The sequence below is a fragment of the Procambarus clarkii genome, chromosome 36 (assembly GCF_040958095.1).
Source record: "Procambarus clarkii isolate CNS0578487 chromosome 36, FALCON_Pclarkii_2.0, whole genome shotgun sequence".
NCBI lineage: Eukaryota > Metazoa > Arthropoda > Malacostraca > Decapoda > Cambaridae > Procambarus > Procambarus clarkii.
Window position 1 is genome coordinate 22,995,682 of NC_091185.1, and position 16,717 is coordinate 23,012,398.

General features: G+C 43.1%; 1 protein-coding gene across 1 annotated transcript in view; it reads left to right on the plus strand.

Annotated features, from left to right (window-relative positions):
* LOC123756223 (relaxin receptor 1-like) overlaps positions 1-16,717 on the plus strand; it is an 89,373-nt gene that overhangs the window by 39,641 nt on the left and 33,015 nt on the right. Inside the window, exon 4 of the mRNA XM_069336684.1 lies at positions 12,194-12,384. Within this exon, the coding sequence (XP_069192785.1) occupies positions 12,194-12,384 (191 nt within the window). The remainder of the gene's footprint in view (positions 1-12,193; positions 12,385-16,717) is intronic.

Sequence of the window (16,717 nt, forward strand, 5' to 3'; positions counted from 1 at the left end):
CGACGGTTGGGTCCAGTGTCGTACGAGATTGGGAAGCCGGATGGACCCCGAAAGAAACAGGTGTGTCACGTAGACCGCCTGAAACCTTTCTTCACTGTGGAAGGAAGAGCCAACAAGCAGGACGGAACGATGTCCCGAGAAACCCAGCGGAAGACGGGTCTGAGTGTACTGAGGGACCGAGAACTCCCGGAGGAGGAAAGTAAGTGGTCCAGGGCGGACGGCACCAGTCTCACCCGCACTGAGAGTCTGACAAGGATCAAGGTCAAGCACATCAAGGGGAAGGACAACGTAGTAGCGGATGCCCTATCCCGCATTCACTAACCAGACATGACTCTTATTTTAAGGGGAGGGGTATGTGACGGAGTTCCCCCCCTTATAAATCTCCCACGCCTGCAGTAAGAGTCATGTCTACTTTTCCCAAGCGTTCTCTACGTTGCAGGCTACAATTTGATATATGGGAGAGAGTGAAGTGTTCTCGGAGAGCCGAGAAATCTGTGAAATAGTAATATTTTGGCCTGTGGTTTAGGCCCTTTAGGGAGCCAAGATGGCGCTTGCTTCCCTGATCTCCCGCCAAAACCGTGTGACGTCAGTGGCACCGGATTGGTCACCAACAGCAATGTGGCACCGGGAGCCAATGAAAACCTCCCGTGGCAAAAGTGACGTCACGAAGGAAGGGGGTCCGGCCAGTGCGCCGGGCTGGCGCCAGCAGTCAGACACTACACGTCATAGAGGTCGGACGTGCGACGAGTGGTCCTGTCAGTCGGACAGTTATTCCAGCTCCCGTGGATTTACGCGTCACTGGAAGTCCGCCAGTACTCTGAGAAGTCTTCCGTAGTTCATGTGTTGAACCAGAAGAGGGAATTGACGGTTATTTGAGCAACAAGTGCTCCAGCCAGGTATTGTGCCAGTAGCAGTGAAGCCGTGCAGTGACGTATGTTGACGTCTGTGGCAATTCACCAGTTCGTGACAGCGTAGTGGCTGACAGAGCCACTGGGTAGCTGAGGAAGAGAGGACTATTTGGGGAAACCGGACGACTGTAGCTGAGACGTAGGCGACAGCCGTTGCTGGGAGAAGACGACGGCCAGGAGACCGACTCCAACCTTCAAGAAGTCAAGGAGGAGGACGGACCTGCAGTGAGGAGGCACGGAGACGACGCGCTAAACGGTGGGACGACGAGAGGCTCTGGTAGAACATGACGACGTGTAGTGTGGGGGCGTTCCCGACACGAGGACCAGGAGCTACATCTCGACTCTCATCGGAGGATAGGGTGAAGTAGGTGTTTCTAGTTCCCTCCCCATTCCCCTTTAGTTAGCTATGTTATTCGGCTATATTATCTAGCCTGAGGATTTTATATGTCGTGAGCAAGTCTCACCCATGTCACGGTAAAGCACCAGTGTGCTAGACAGTACTATCAAGAGTACTTGTAATATTCATGTTGATTATTGGTGTGTACAGGCACCAGGAACCAGTGATAAATTTACTGTGTTGTGTATATCTTTCTATAGATTTTTGATATGAACATATAGTGGTAAATTATATATAATATTATGCCAGTATTTGGAGGTTAGGCTATGTGCCCAGAAACTATTTATTTTCCATGTATTGATGATTGATTTATATACCATATATATGTCTATGTTCATTCAGTGAATAATCATTTGTGAGTACAGTGAATCCTTGCGTTATCGCCAACGAGAGAAAGTACTGAAAACTCCAGTGGTAATAGTTCATAATATATTGTTGAGTGAAGAACAATGTGAAGCCATTACAGTGAATCATTATAGCATTGATTGTAGAAAAGACTGTTTGAGCCTGAGTACAGTGTAACTGAGTAATACGGTTTATTTAGCCAATATCGAGTGTGCGAGTTTCTAGTAATATTGGAGAATTTAATGAAACAGCGCGCGTGAATCTAGAAAACAAGCAAATTTCGCGCGGAGAGACCATTGCGATCAGCTGTTCTTGACACTTGATGAGGAGGGGAGAGTGTTGCCCTCTAGCGGTCGCATAATATCCGTGGGAATTACCGGCCGAGTCAGAATCAGTTGATTTATCGATTATTGTGTGGCCTTGTGACATCTTTCATACATTTTAAGTAAAATACAAAACTCTCTTTGTGTTTTTATCATCCCCTCCATTGATCTTGTGGCTATACTATACCAGTAAGCATAGAGTGATAACAATAAGTACCTGCCTGATTCCTGATCTTTGAGTGTGACCTTGCCAAGGCTACCTCTGAATACACCAGTCCACTGATGGTGTTACTGGCCACCTTAAACACCAGTTGGCGATCTAGTGTTTAACCGTAGAGCCCTATTGTTGGGGAGGGCACACGACAGTCGATATGAACGAGTCGTGTTCTCACTCTTTCTTGATAAGAGGCCGTTAAGATTGACTGGGAGACTCTCCTGGCGTGCAGTGGCGCCGTGAGGATCGAGGGAAGACCCGCAGGGCTACGGTGAGTTACCCTGGGTATAACTATTGCTCACCCCAGAGTGAGGGTAGAGAATTAATAGAGAGGTGAAACCCCAACAATGCCACTACAACCACTAACACTACAGGACACTACAACCGAATTGAAAACAAAGGTAAATGGATTGATCGAAATTTTAAACGCCATGAAATCCGGACTCCACCTGCCAAAGGTTACTGGGGAATATAAACCTGGGTATGCGTTTGAAATGTCAAGACCCACAAGCCTGGAAACCCACTTCGGCCAATCATCAGCCAGATACCCACACCCACGTACAAACTGGCGAAGCGACTCAATAACTTGCTGACTCCTTACGTACATTCTGCTGTCAGAATGAGGTCTCCAAAGGAATTTGTTCACTTACTGCGAGGAACACGGGCTACAGCGACAAGAGCCTCGTTGGACGTAGAATCATTGTTTACCAATGTACCTGTGGATGAAACAATCAGGATGATAGCGGACAGAGTGTATCGTGATCCGGCCTGTACTTTTCTTGACATACCAGAAAACATTCTAAGGAAACTACTCCAAGCTTGTACTAAAGAAGCACCCTTCTTGAGCCCAGATGGGCACATGTATAAACAAGTAGATGGGGACGCTATGGGTTCTCCCCTAGGTGTCCTGTTTACGAACATCTACATGGGCACCATCGAACAGAAGGTCTTAGTTGACATGGACTTGAAACCTCCCATATACTGCAGACATGTTGACGACATTTTTACACAGGTACCTGATGTCAGACATCTGCAGGAGCTGAAGGAGGCATTCGAGCGGAATTTTGTGTTGAGTTTCACTTACGAGATGGAGAAGGATGGGAAGCTGTCCTTTCTAGATGTAACAGTCACGGAAAGAGGCGGAGGCTTCCACACTGCAGTCTACACTAAGGAAACAAACATAGGAATGTGCCTCAATGCCAATAGTGACTGCATAGACAGGTACAAGAGGAGTGTTGTCGACGCTTACGTCGAACGTGCTCTCAGCCACAGCTCAGGATGGAAGCAAATCGATGAAGAACTCTGTAGGGTAAGGCAGGTCTTAGTCAACAACGGCTTCTCCAATGGCTTCGTTAAAGACATCATAAAAAGAAAGATGAAACGCCATGCAACCTCTGAAGAGTTAACTAACACAACACCTGTTCCCCCTATTAGACTATTTCACAGGAACTTCTTTTTGACAGCTCATAAAACGGAGGAAAGGGTCCTGAAAGATATTGTTAATAGGAACGTTATTCCTACAGACAAAAATCAAAAGATACAATTGACGATTTACTATAAAACCAAAAAAACTGCCAACCTACTCATGAAAAATTTATCCAGACATAAAGCAGAACGCCTTAAAGGAGACCAACGTCGTCTATACCTTCAAATGCCCACTTAGGGACTGTAAGCCCCAAAGAACTCTGTTTATAGGAAAGACAACAACGTCTCTTTCCAGGCGAATAACAATGCATAAGCAAAAGGGCTCCATTAAGGAACATATAATCTCTTCTCACAACCAGACCATCACAAGAGAAGTCTTAACAAACAACACAGAAATCATCGATAGATACTGCGATAGCAGACGGCTCAACATCTGCGAGGTACTACACATCAAAAAGTCAACACCAACAATCAACAGCCAATTAATGCACAACTATATTATACCCACTTCAAGACTCCGTACCGATATAGAAGCATCAAGAGGAAGTATGGGCTAATAGGCCCTTTGCAGTTACTTCCATTCTTTTGCTCTCATATCCAATTAATACCCAGTGTTTAGTATTCTGTCTTGTCACAAGTTTGTTCGCCTCATCCAAAACTGTTGTACCATATCACCTCACCCAAATGCGAGTATAAATATGGAACTGGTGGAACTGCTGTTACTAACAGGAGAAGGAGCAAGGGTGTGCCTCTGACACCTTAAAACCTTCTGCTCCGTGTAGATGGGACTCGATAGCCTGGGAAGGCAGCTCATCTTGGGGAAAGAAAACCCTGATTGTAACTTCCGCTGCCTTGCGGCTATACCCCTCATTTGGGAAAGGCTTCAGGAGTCAACCTCGAGGAAAAATACGGAGTTGGAGCCCCGGAGCCAGTTCGTTGTTAACTTCGACCTCGTTCCGGCAGCTCCTTCGATGGTGTTGGGACCATGTCTATTGGCATTTGCCTTTCCATTGGATAATTTCAGCAACGTGAAGAGGGGGGACCTGCTGCATGGGTAATTGTTTCTCTTTCATATCTACCTACCCAGGCTTTTCGTCCTGGGAGAGGACACCCCAGCCTCGCTTCTCAGCGTTGAACCAACACGGGAAGTGACAGTCAACCAGTTTTAAGTCTTCTGCTCGATTGGCGAAGAGTGCAACGCCAGGGGTTGCTTGCGACAGTGGGAGGAGTCATCGTGCCCCACTGGGCAGCTACTGCCCGCCTCAAGCTGGGAAAACCGCAGCCAATAAGGTGTTGCGTCGCCACGGTCCGTCAACCTTAATGGGTGCATGCGGTTAAGGGTGAAAACCGACAAGCGGCCCAACAACTTTGCACTAAGCAATACCAAATCCAAAAAGAAAATATCAACTGCCCTATAGCTGGGCACATGGAATGTCAGGACACTGACACCAGGTTTCTCTGACGACCTGCAAGAAATCAACGACCCTCGAAAAAAAACAGTCATCGATAGGGAGCTGAGCAAACTGCAGATGGATATTGTAGCTCTCCAAGAGACCAAGCTTCCAGGATCAGGATCTGTGAGAGAGAGGGTTTTCTCTTTCTTCTGGCAAGGAAAACCTCCAGATTAGACCAAAGAATATGGTGTGGGATTTGCCGTCAGGAATGCACTGTTGGGACACATTACACCACCGACAGAAGAAACTGAACGAATTCTGTCTCTTCAACTGCACTCCCAATCAGAACCAGTCAATGTAATTAATGCATATGCACCAACCCTGACTTCTTCAGCAGAGGTGAAGGAAAAATTCTACGATGACCTCAACAGAGTCAAAGCGAGAATCCCTGTAAAGGAGCCACTGTTCATCCTCGGCGACATCAACGCCAGAGTGGGTGCCGATCACAACTTCTGGCCCACTTGCTTGGGTCAATTCGGCATTGGGAGGATGAATGAGACCGGGCAACGTCTGCTAGAACTCTGCTATCTTCATGGTCTCTGTGTCACCAACACGTTCTTCGGCACAAAGCCTCAACACAGAGTCTCTTGGGACACCCCAGATACAAGCACTGGCACCAGCTAGACCTGATTCTTACCAGGCATGGAAGTCTACCCAGCGTCAAGATTACACGTAGTACTCCGTAATGCTACCACAGTGCTGTCTGTGACACCGACCACTCCTTGGTATGTACCAGGGTCAAGATGCAAACAAAGAAGATTCATCACTCAAAGATGGAGGGCAGACCTCGCATCGACACCAACAAGACCCGCAATCAGGACAAAATGCAAGATTTTGCACGTGTGCTCGTGAAAGCTTCCCATGGCCCGCCCGGGGTCACCGCCTGTAAAAGATGGGAGCACTTCAGAGAAGCTGTGTTCAACGCTGCCATGTCCACCTTCACCAAGAAGACCAGCAGGTCGGCAGACTTATTCGAGGCTCACTCGGAAGAAATAACACCTGTCATTGAAGAGAAGAGAAACTCCTTGGCAGGCTACAAAGCCTGCCTAAGTCAGCGCAACTTACAGATCCTTCGAGCCGTCTGCTGCAAAGTGCAGCAGAGCACCAGGCGATGTGCCAACAACTATTGGCTCCAGCCCTGCTCCCAGATACAGATTGCAGCAGATACAGGCAATGTAAAGTAGATGTATGACGGCATCAAGCAGGCCCACGGCCCAATCCAGAAGAAGACCGCCCTCTGAAATCTGCCACAGGCGAGGTGATTCAAGACCAGAGATTGCAGCTGAAGCGCTGGGTCGAGCATTACTCTGAGCTATACGCCGGGGAGAATGTGGTCACCAAAGACGCCCTGAGCGCCAGTGAGTGCCTGCCTGTGTTAATGGAGCTCGACAGCGAACTGACCCTCGAAAAACTCGGCGAGGCCCTAGACTCTATTGCTTTTGGCAAAGCTCCTGGAAAAGACAGGACATGAGGAAGCCAACATCGCTGTATAAAAATAAAGGTGACAGGGGCGACTGCAACACTTACCGTCGCATCTCCCTCCCCAGTATTGTCGGAAAACTGTTTGCTCGAATTACATTGAAGAGGCTCCAAGTACTTGCAGATAGTCTATCCAGAATTACAGTGTGGATTCCGAGCTAACAGGTCCACCATCGACATGGTCTTTTCCCTTAGACCACAGCAGGAGAAATGCAGGGAACAGAAGCAGCCACTCTTCATAGCCTTCATAGATCTGACGAAGGCCTTCAACCTCGTCAGCAGGTATGATCTGTTCAAGATCCTCCCCAAGATCGGATGCCCACCCAGACTCCTCAGCATCATCAGATCTTTCCACGAGAACATGAAGGGCACCGTAGTATTTGATGGCTTAACATCAGACGCCTTCGACATCCGAAGTGTTGTAAAGCAGGGCTGCATCCTGGCTCCTACCCTATTCGGGATTTTCTTTGCAGTCATACTGCAGCACGCCTTCGGATCTGCCACGGAATGTATCTACCTCCAGACCAGGTCAAATGATAAGCTCTTTAACCTCACCAGGCTGAGAGCAAAGACAAAGGTTCGACTGAGGTTTCTGCGTGACTTCCTCTTTGCTGACGACATAGCAGTCACCGCCCACTCAGCCGAAGACCTCCAACGGCTCATCGCCAGTCTCAGCGAAACCTGTCAGGCTTTCGGACTCACCATCAGCCTGAAGAAAACACAGGTCATGGGACAAGGAGTGAACTCCCCACCTGACATCGGCATCTCCGATTACAAACTGGAAGTCGTTCACAACTTCGTGTACTTGGGGTCCACGATCTCTGACTCCCTCTCTTGATACGGAGCTAAACAAACGCATCGGTAATGCATCTACTACCATGTCCAGACTGACAAAGAGAGTGTGGGCCAGCAATAGGCTGACTGAGTGTACAAAGATCCAGGTTTACAAAGCCTGTACCCTGAGCACTCTCCTTTATGGCAGTGAGTCTTGGACACTCCGCACCCATCAGGAAAGATAGCTGAATGCCTACACAATACGCTGCCTCAGACACATCTTAGACATCACCTGGCAGGACAAGGTGACCAATAACAGCGTCCTGTGGAGAGTTACAATTACCAGCATGTGTACAATGTTGAATCAGAGACGAATGCACTGGCTCGGGCAAGTGATGCGAATGGGCGAATGCAGGATCCCCAAGGATGTCCTGTATGGAGAGCTGAAGCAGGGAAAACCTCCAACAGGCAAACCCAAGCTACGGTACAAAGACGTATGCAAGAGGGGACCTGTAAGCCATGGACGTTGATCTTGCTAGGTGGGAACACTGCCTGCAGACCGTTCAGCCTAGGGGTAGTCTGTTCAGACATGCCTCTTCAGGTTTGAGGAGTCACTTGCCAAGAAATCGGAGGCAAAGAGACAGAGATGGATAGCCGGAAGCAAGGAAATCAGACCAGAATCAGACTTCGTTTGAACTCGAATTTGTGTGGGTTAGACTGCCAATCTCGGATTGGCTTCTTCAGTCACACCAGGATTGACAACCAGAAACCAGACAACAATCATTGCACCAGGATTGACAACCAGAGTGCAACTCCATAGTCTCCCGAGACTGAAGAAGGCCTATTATCTATAAACATATATATATATATATATATATATATATATATATATATATATATATATATATATATATATATATATATATATATATATATATATATATATATATATATATATATATATATATTATTAAATATGACCGAAAAAGTAAGATTAATAATTCTAACACGAATTTTCTCAATCTTTCGTACATTTCTTTTCACTGTTAGTGGTAATTCAAAAATCAATTCTCCAAAATTCATTTTTATTTCTAGTCTGACGCGACACTTGAGCGCGTTTCGTAAAACTTATTACATTTTCAAAGACTTTAGTTACACATACGCAACTGAATAGAACTTACACATCTCCGATTTGTTTATATCTACATTTGAGTGAGGTGGATGGGGTGAGGTGGTATTTAATAGGGTATTAATTTCATCAACACAAGACAGAACACGAAACAATGGGTATTGAATAGAAGTGATTGTAGAAAGCCTATTGGTCCATATTTCTTGATGCTTCTATATTGGAGCGGAGTCTTGAGGTGGGTAGAATATAGTTGTGCATTAATTGGCTGTTGATTGCTGGTGTTGACTTTTTAATGTGTAGTGCCTCGCAAACGTCAAGCCGTCTACTATCGATGTATCTATCGATGATTTCTGTGTTGTTTACTAGGATTTCTCTGGCGATGGTTTGGTTGTGGGAAGAGATTATATGTTCCTTAATGGAGCCCTGTTGCTTATGCATCGTTAATCGCCTGGAAAGAGATGTTGTTATCTTGCCTATATACTGAGTAGGTTGAGTAGGTTGGCCGTTTTCTTGGTTTTATAGTAAATCGTCAATTGTATCTTCTGATTTTTGTCTGTAGGGATAACGTTTCTATTAACAATATCTTTCAGGAACCTTTCCTCTGTTTTATGAGCTGTGGAAAAGAAGTTCCTGTAACATAGTCTAATAGGGGGGTACAGGTGTTGTGTTAGTTGTCTCTTCAGAGGTTGCATGGCGTTTCACCTTCCTTCTTATGATGTCTTCAACGAAACCATTGGAGAAGCCGTTGTTGACTAGGACCTGCCTTACCCTACAGAGTTCTTCATCGACTTGCTTCCATCCTGAGCTGTGGCTGAGAGCACGGTCGACATAAGCGTTAACAACACTTCTCTTGTACCTGTCTGGGCAGTCGCTGTTGGCATTTAGGCACATTCCTATGTTTGTTTCATTAGTGTAGACTGCAGTGTGGAAACCTCCGCTCCTTTCCATGACTGTTACATCTAGAAAGGGCAGCTTCCCATCCTTTTCCATCTCGTAAGTGAAACGCAACACAGAATTCCGCTCAAATGCCTCCTTCAGCTCCTGCAGATGTCTGACATCAGGTACCAGTGTAAAAATGTCATCAACATACCTGCAGTATATGGCCGGTTTCAAGTTCTTAGTCGACATGAACTTTAACCTTTAGTTAAAGTTCTAATTAACTAGTTAAAGTTAACTAGTCAACCTTTAACTTACAAAATATTATACCCATTGTTTCGTGTTCTGTCTTGTGTTGAAAGTTTGTTTTCACCTCATCCAAAACTGTTGTAACATATCACCTCATCCAAATGCAGGTATAAAATCAAAGCTGTTTAAACTCTGTTTAGTGTTTGCAGGTTATAGTTGTGTATGTGTAAACTAAAAGTCTTTGAAAATATAATAAGTTATTACGAAACGAGTTCAAGTGTCGCGTCAGACTAAAAATAAAAATGAATTTTGGAGAATTGATTTTTCAATTACCATCAACAGTGAAAAGAAATATTATAAATATTGAGAAAATTCGTGTTAGAATTATTAATCTTACTTTTTCGGTCATATTTAATAATATATGTCTACAGGAAAGACTGCTACCAAAATATACTAAAGTATATATATGTCGTACCTAGTAGCCAGAACGCACTTCTCGGCCTACTATGCAAGGCCCGATTCTACCTACTATTCAAGAGCGGAGTCTTGAAGTGGGTAGAATTCTACCCACTTCAAGACTCCGCTCCAATATAGAAGCATCAAGAAATATGGGCAAATAAAAATAGGCCGTCTGCAGTTACCTACCTTTAATACCTGTTTGTATTACATTGCTTCGTGTTCTGTCTTGTGTTAAAAGTTTATTTTCACCTCATCCAAAGCTATTGTAACATGTCACTTCACCCAAATGTAGGTATAAAAAACTTGAAGATGTTTAAGCTCTATTCAGTTAAAGTTGTGTGTGTGTGTGTGTAAACTAAAGTCTTTGAAAATGTAATAAGTTTTACGAAACGCGCTCAAGTGTCGCGTCAGACTTGAAATAATACACATAGTAGTGTGTACACAGAAGTAGTGTGTACACATAGTAGAGTGTGTAAATATAGTAGTGTGTACACATAGTAGTGTGTACATATAGTAGTGTCTACATATAGTTGTGTTTACACATAGTAGTGTGTACATATAGTAGTGTGTACATATAGTAGTATGTAAACATAGTAGCGTGTCAACATCATGTACACATAGTAGTGAGTACGCATGGTAGTATGTACACATAGTAGTGTATACACATAGTAGTGTGTCAACATCGTGAAAACATAGTAGTGTATACACATAGTAGTGTATACACATAGTAGTGTGTACACATAGTAGTGTATACACATAGTAGTGTGTACATATAGTAGTGTATACACATAGTAGTGTGTACACATAGTAGTGTATACACATAGTAGTGTGTACACATAGTAGTGTGTACACATAGTAGTGTGTACACATAGTAGTGTGTACACATAGTAGTGTGTACACATAGTAGTGTATACACATAGTAGTGTGTACACATAGTAGTGTGTACACATAGTAGTGTGTACACATAGTAGTGTGTACACATAGTAGTGTGTACACATAGTAGTGTGTACACATAGTAGTGTGTACACATAGTAGTGTGTACACATAGTAGTGTATACTCATAGTAGTGTGTACACATAGTAGTGTATACACATAGTAGTGTGTACACATAGTAGTGTGTACACATAGTAGTGTGTACACATAGTAGTGTGTACACATAGTAGTGTGTACACATAGTAGTGTGTACACATAGTAGTGTATACACATAGTAGTGCATACACATAGTAGTGTATACACATAGTAGTGTATACACATAGTAGTGTGTACACATAGTAGTGTGTACACATAGTAGTGTGTACACATAGTAGTGTGTACACATAGTAGTGTGTACACATAGTAGTGTATACACATAGTAGTGTGTACACATAGTAGTGTGTACACATAGTAGTGTGTACACATAGTAGTGTATACACATAGTAGTGTGTACACATAGTAGTGTGTACACATAGTAGTGTATACACATAGTAGTGTATACACATAGTAGTGTGTACACATAGTAGTGTATACACATAGTAGTGTATACACATAGTAGTGTGTACACATAGTAGTGTATACACATAGTAGTGTGTACACATAGTAGTGTGTACACATAGTAGTGTATACACATAGTAGTGTATACACATAGTAGTGTGTACACATAGTAGTGTATACACATAGTAGTGTATACACATAGTAGTGTGTACACATAGTAGTGTGTACACATAGTAGTGTATACACATAGTAGTGTATACACATAGTAGTGTATACACATAGTAGTGTGTACACAAGCAATAACATAAACAAATAAATCCACAGCATGCTTAAGGAAGTGGAAGGAAAAGCTGCCTTCACTTTGGCTACTTTTAAATGTTGTCGATTAACCTTAACCGTACAAACAGCTGCAGGTCCACACTGCACGGCACTACTCTTACTTATGTCTCGCAGAACATGTACCAGGAGGCATTACTCTCACTTATACTCCCCATAACATGCGCCAGACAGCATTACTCTCACTTATTCTAATCAGAACATGCACCAGATGGCACTAATCTCACTTATGTTTCCCTGAACATCCACCAGATGGCAATACTCTCACTTATACTTCCCAGAACATGCGCCAGACAGTACAACTCCCACACTTGCAACATGGTGTTAATCTTCACTACTCCTGCCCTTGTTGCAGCATGGTGGTGATCTTCAGCGCCTACACCGGACTCTTCATCAATATTCGGGAAACAAGGATGTGCACGTCTCTCTCCAGCGACGAGATGACCTTTGCTCTCCGCTTCTTCTTCATAGTCGTCACCAACTGCCTGTGTTGGCTGCCCATCATGTGCGTCAAGGTGGCCGCCCTGGCCAACATTGACGTCCACCGTGAGTAGCTTGTTTGTGACGGCTTGGGGCGTCCAGGGGCAGCCTGGGGCGGCCAGGGCGGCCAGGGCAGCCTGGGCGGCCTAGGGCAGCCTGGGCGGCCTGGGGCAGCCTGGGCGGCCCTGGGGCAGCTTGGGCGGCCAGGGTGGCCAGGGCGGCCTGAGGAGGCCTAAGGTGGGCTGTGGAGGCCTGGGGCGGCCTGCTGCGGCCTGTTTTGGCCCATGGCGGCCTGGCGAGGCCTGGGGCAGACTGTGGCGGCCTGGTATGGCCTGGGGTAACCTGGGATGGCCTGTGGTGGCTTGGGGCAGCCTGTGGTGGCCTGGGGTCGACTGTGGAGGTCTGGGGAGTGCCTGCGGCGGCCAGGGCGGCCTGTGGGGGCCTGTGTAGGCATGTGTCGGCTTTTGGTGGCCTGGGAGGGGCCTGTTGACTTCTGGGGTGGCCTGGAGCGATCTGTGGCAGCCTGTTACGAACAGGGGTATCCTGGGGTGGCCTATTGTGGCCTGTGGCGGCCTGAGGTGGTCTGTGGCTTCCTGGGATAATCTTTTGCGGCCTGTGAGGGCCAGGAGCGCAGGTTGGTAGACTCCAAAATCACCTAACTTGTTTCTAAAAAAAACAGTCCCGAATACATACAAGCATGCATACACATACTCCATAACCCATACAAGCTTAGACAACAGTCTGTTTAATCCACCATTGTACCATTTAGTCAGATGCAAATTCATACCATATTAATCCCTAAAATATATTTAGAACAAGATTTCAGTAACCCAACTGCTCATTCGCCCAAAGTGATCTTTCATTTTTGTTCTGTAAATTCATACTGATGCATGTCAATCAGCATGATAACCACAGTATTCAAGCAGGTCCAACAAATATTATTAAATACACCATTATACTCAAACACACCAACTATTGTAATTACATGTTTATATACCAACTCACGTACTGTTAATGGATAAACCAGGGTGTTTAAGTCACATTGTAATATATCCGTAATTATTAATAAAAAGCTGAGTTTATGATAAGTCACACTAAAAACACAAAATTTTTTCACCATTCACACAAAATGCTACACTTGTACATACAATAAAAAATACACAAAATCAAAATCAAAACAGACTGGATAAAAACACACACATTTATACTCAATATTGCATTTATGGACGAGGTATAACATTTTCACTTAATATTGCATTTACACATGCAGTATAACATTTATACATAAAAATTACAATTTATACACAAAGTACAAAATTTTCACACAAAATATACCATTTATAGACAAAATATTTCATTTTACATACAATATATATCAATTGCACACAAAATGTTCCATTTATACAAATATAACATGTACATTCAAAGTATGACAATTACACAGAATATGGTATTTGCACGATTATAACAAATTGAATATACGCTCAAACGATCAAAATGTACTCTCAATAAATTTACAAAAGTTCATACACATATCTTTCACAAAATACCCACACACTATCTCATAAATCAAATACACTTTCACACTTGTTCATGCCGATCAATATTTCAGATAACATATACAGAACTTACACAAATACACAATTTGCATAAAAATACAGTTTTACCAGTTCCAATTCAGCAAATAAAACACAAATTGCATAATTACACTATTCGCACTAAAATGATTTAAAACTACGACAATTAACACACAACTTGTGTAATTAATACACATCTTTGCACAATTAATATAATTGTGCAAAGTATGCTATATAACTACACAACTTGCACAATTTAAATCAAAACTCAACGGGCGCAAATACACAATTCGTCCATATACCATTACAAAAAATCACAATTTATACACAAGTTGCTCAATTATTACAATCTTTCAGAATTATTACACAACTTGCATAAATACAATCAAATATATATCCAGCACAAATACATACAATACTTAACTAGCCAAATACGTAAAATACACAACTAGTACAAATACATAATTCATACAAATACAATTACAACATACACTCAATTAATACGCAACTTGCACAAATATAATTAATACACAACTACCACAAATATGAAAAATTCACAACTAGCACATATTCCCCCAAATACACTTACAAATCATCTACAATTAATATAAAACTTGCACAAACAATACACAATTTATGGAAATATAATCAATACAAAATTTGTGGGAATATACACTTACAAAATATATACAATTAATACACAACTTGCACAAACAATTAACAATTTGCAGAATATAATCAATACTTAACTATGCAGACGACTTTGTGGTCATCATCAATGGCAAAGGTGCAAGGAACCATGCACAAAAATGCCTAGATATTATCAGCAAAGAAGCGGAACGCATAGCAGTGAAAATAAACAGCAATAAAACATAAGCAATGGCCGTTAAAATGAGAATTCAAGACATCAGACTGGCAATACAAGGACAAGAAATTGAGTGGGTTACCTCTTCTCAATACCTAGGAGTCATAATAGAAAACCAGTTGAAATTCACCCAAGAAATTGAATATCTTCGGCAACGCTGTAAAGCCAGAAACTCAGCTTTGCGCTCTCTGACCAGTCTTAGAGAGGGTGCATCTCTACCAGTACTCAAAATGTACTACGTTCAAGCAGTTAGGTCACTCATCGAGTATGCTGCTCCTGCTCTTACATCCCTCAGTGATAACCAATGGGAGAAACTGGAAGTGTCTCAAAATGATGCTCTAAGAACAATGCTGGGAGCACCTATATGGACGCGTAGAGAGAACCTTAGAATGGAAACAAATTTACCAACATTAGAAAACAGGATGAAACAAAGGATAGCCACCATAATATTAAAACTCACTGGAACAACTGCCAGGCTGTCAATCAAAGACAGCATACAGAGATCCTTTCAGAAAAACCTACAGTATAGAACAAGCTCATGGATGGATATTGTGGTCAAGATTTTAGAGAAAATGGACCTGAAATGGACCATTAAAAACAAAGCGGAAGATAGACCATATCAACACTTTCGACAGCCTTCTTCATGGGAAGAATCGAATCTAAAGATAATCATTGAAAGATTATCAGTTAAAAAATCAGCATGTGACCCGCAAAGGCTCAAGGAAGTAATAGAGCCACAAATGGAAACTATCTCTAGACCCACAACGACTCACATCTTCACAGACGGATCAGTTGATCAAGAAAAAGGTTTTGCTGGGGCAGTAGTTTACACTACCAACCATGAAGCTTACTGGAGCATGAATAGTAGGTGCTCAACATTGCAAACAGAATTATATGCCCTGAAGGAGGCAATAAACTATACAATTGAGAATAATTTACATGATGTCATAATTCATACAGACTCTAAATCTTCGCTCCAAGCATTGTTATCTAGTCAGCACAGAGATAATATACAACTCCTCACAGAAATCAACATATAGGAAAAGATGCCCATAATCGAGGACTGTCAATCACCCTAAATTGGATACCAAGACACATTGGCATAGATGGTAATGAAAAGGCAGAGTCACTAGCAAAAACTGCCACTACTCTACCTGTTGTACAGGTTCAAATAATTCCAAGTTTCTCACAGATTAAGGAGCAAATCAAGATGAATATATTCTCAACTATCAAAAGTCGCCACAGAGCCAAAGTAGCGGAAGGAATATCCACTGCGATATGGTACGAACAAGCCACTGGTTACTCCTCTTTCAAGCCTGGCAAAAAGATATCCAGAGACATTGCAGTAGCCATACACAGACTCAGACTTGGGTACAAGTGCTGCTGGTAGGTAATGAACCCAATAGTTAAAGAGTGTCACATCTGTGAAACTGAAGCAGAGGCGCCACTATTGCACTACTTAATGGAATGTGAAGCTACTGAACCCCTGCGCATCAAACTCAACATTAATCCAACGACAGCAGCTGCATTAGATGCACATTCCACCGCGACTACAATGATTAGAAAAGCTGTTGAGGAATGGGACTCATTAGTGAGCATTCTGCATCTACATCCGCCACCAAGAAAATGTTATTAAAACAAGATTAAAACCAGTGCCCTAAAACAGAAGCGATAAATAAGCAGGGAAAAAGGAGAAGTCCTCTCCTCCATTTTAAACTTAGACCCAAATATCACAGGAAAAAGGTTATCATGTATAACCAAACTCAATTACGGGCTCACCATAGCCCGTGCTACATGGACACTCCGTCCTGAGTAGCTAAATCTTTAACAACAACAACAATATGTCGAAATATTATTACAGCAATAATGGAAGGATTAGTGAAGGAACTGGTGAATTTAGTTGGAGCTCTGAGGACAGAGTTGGATTCGCTACAGGAGGAGGTACGACAGCTGAAAC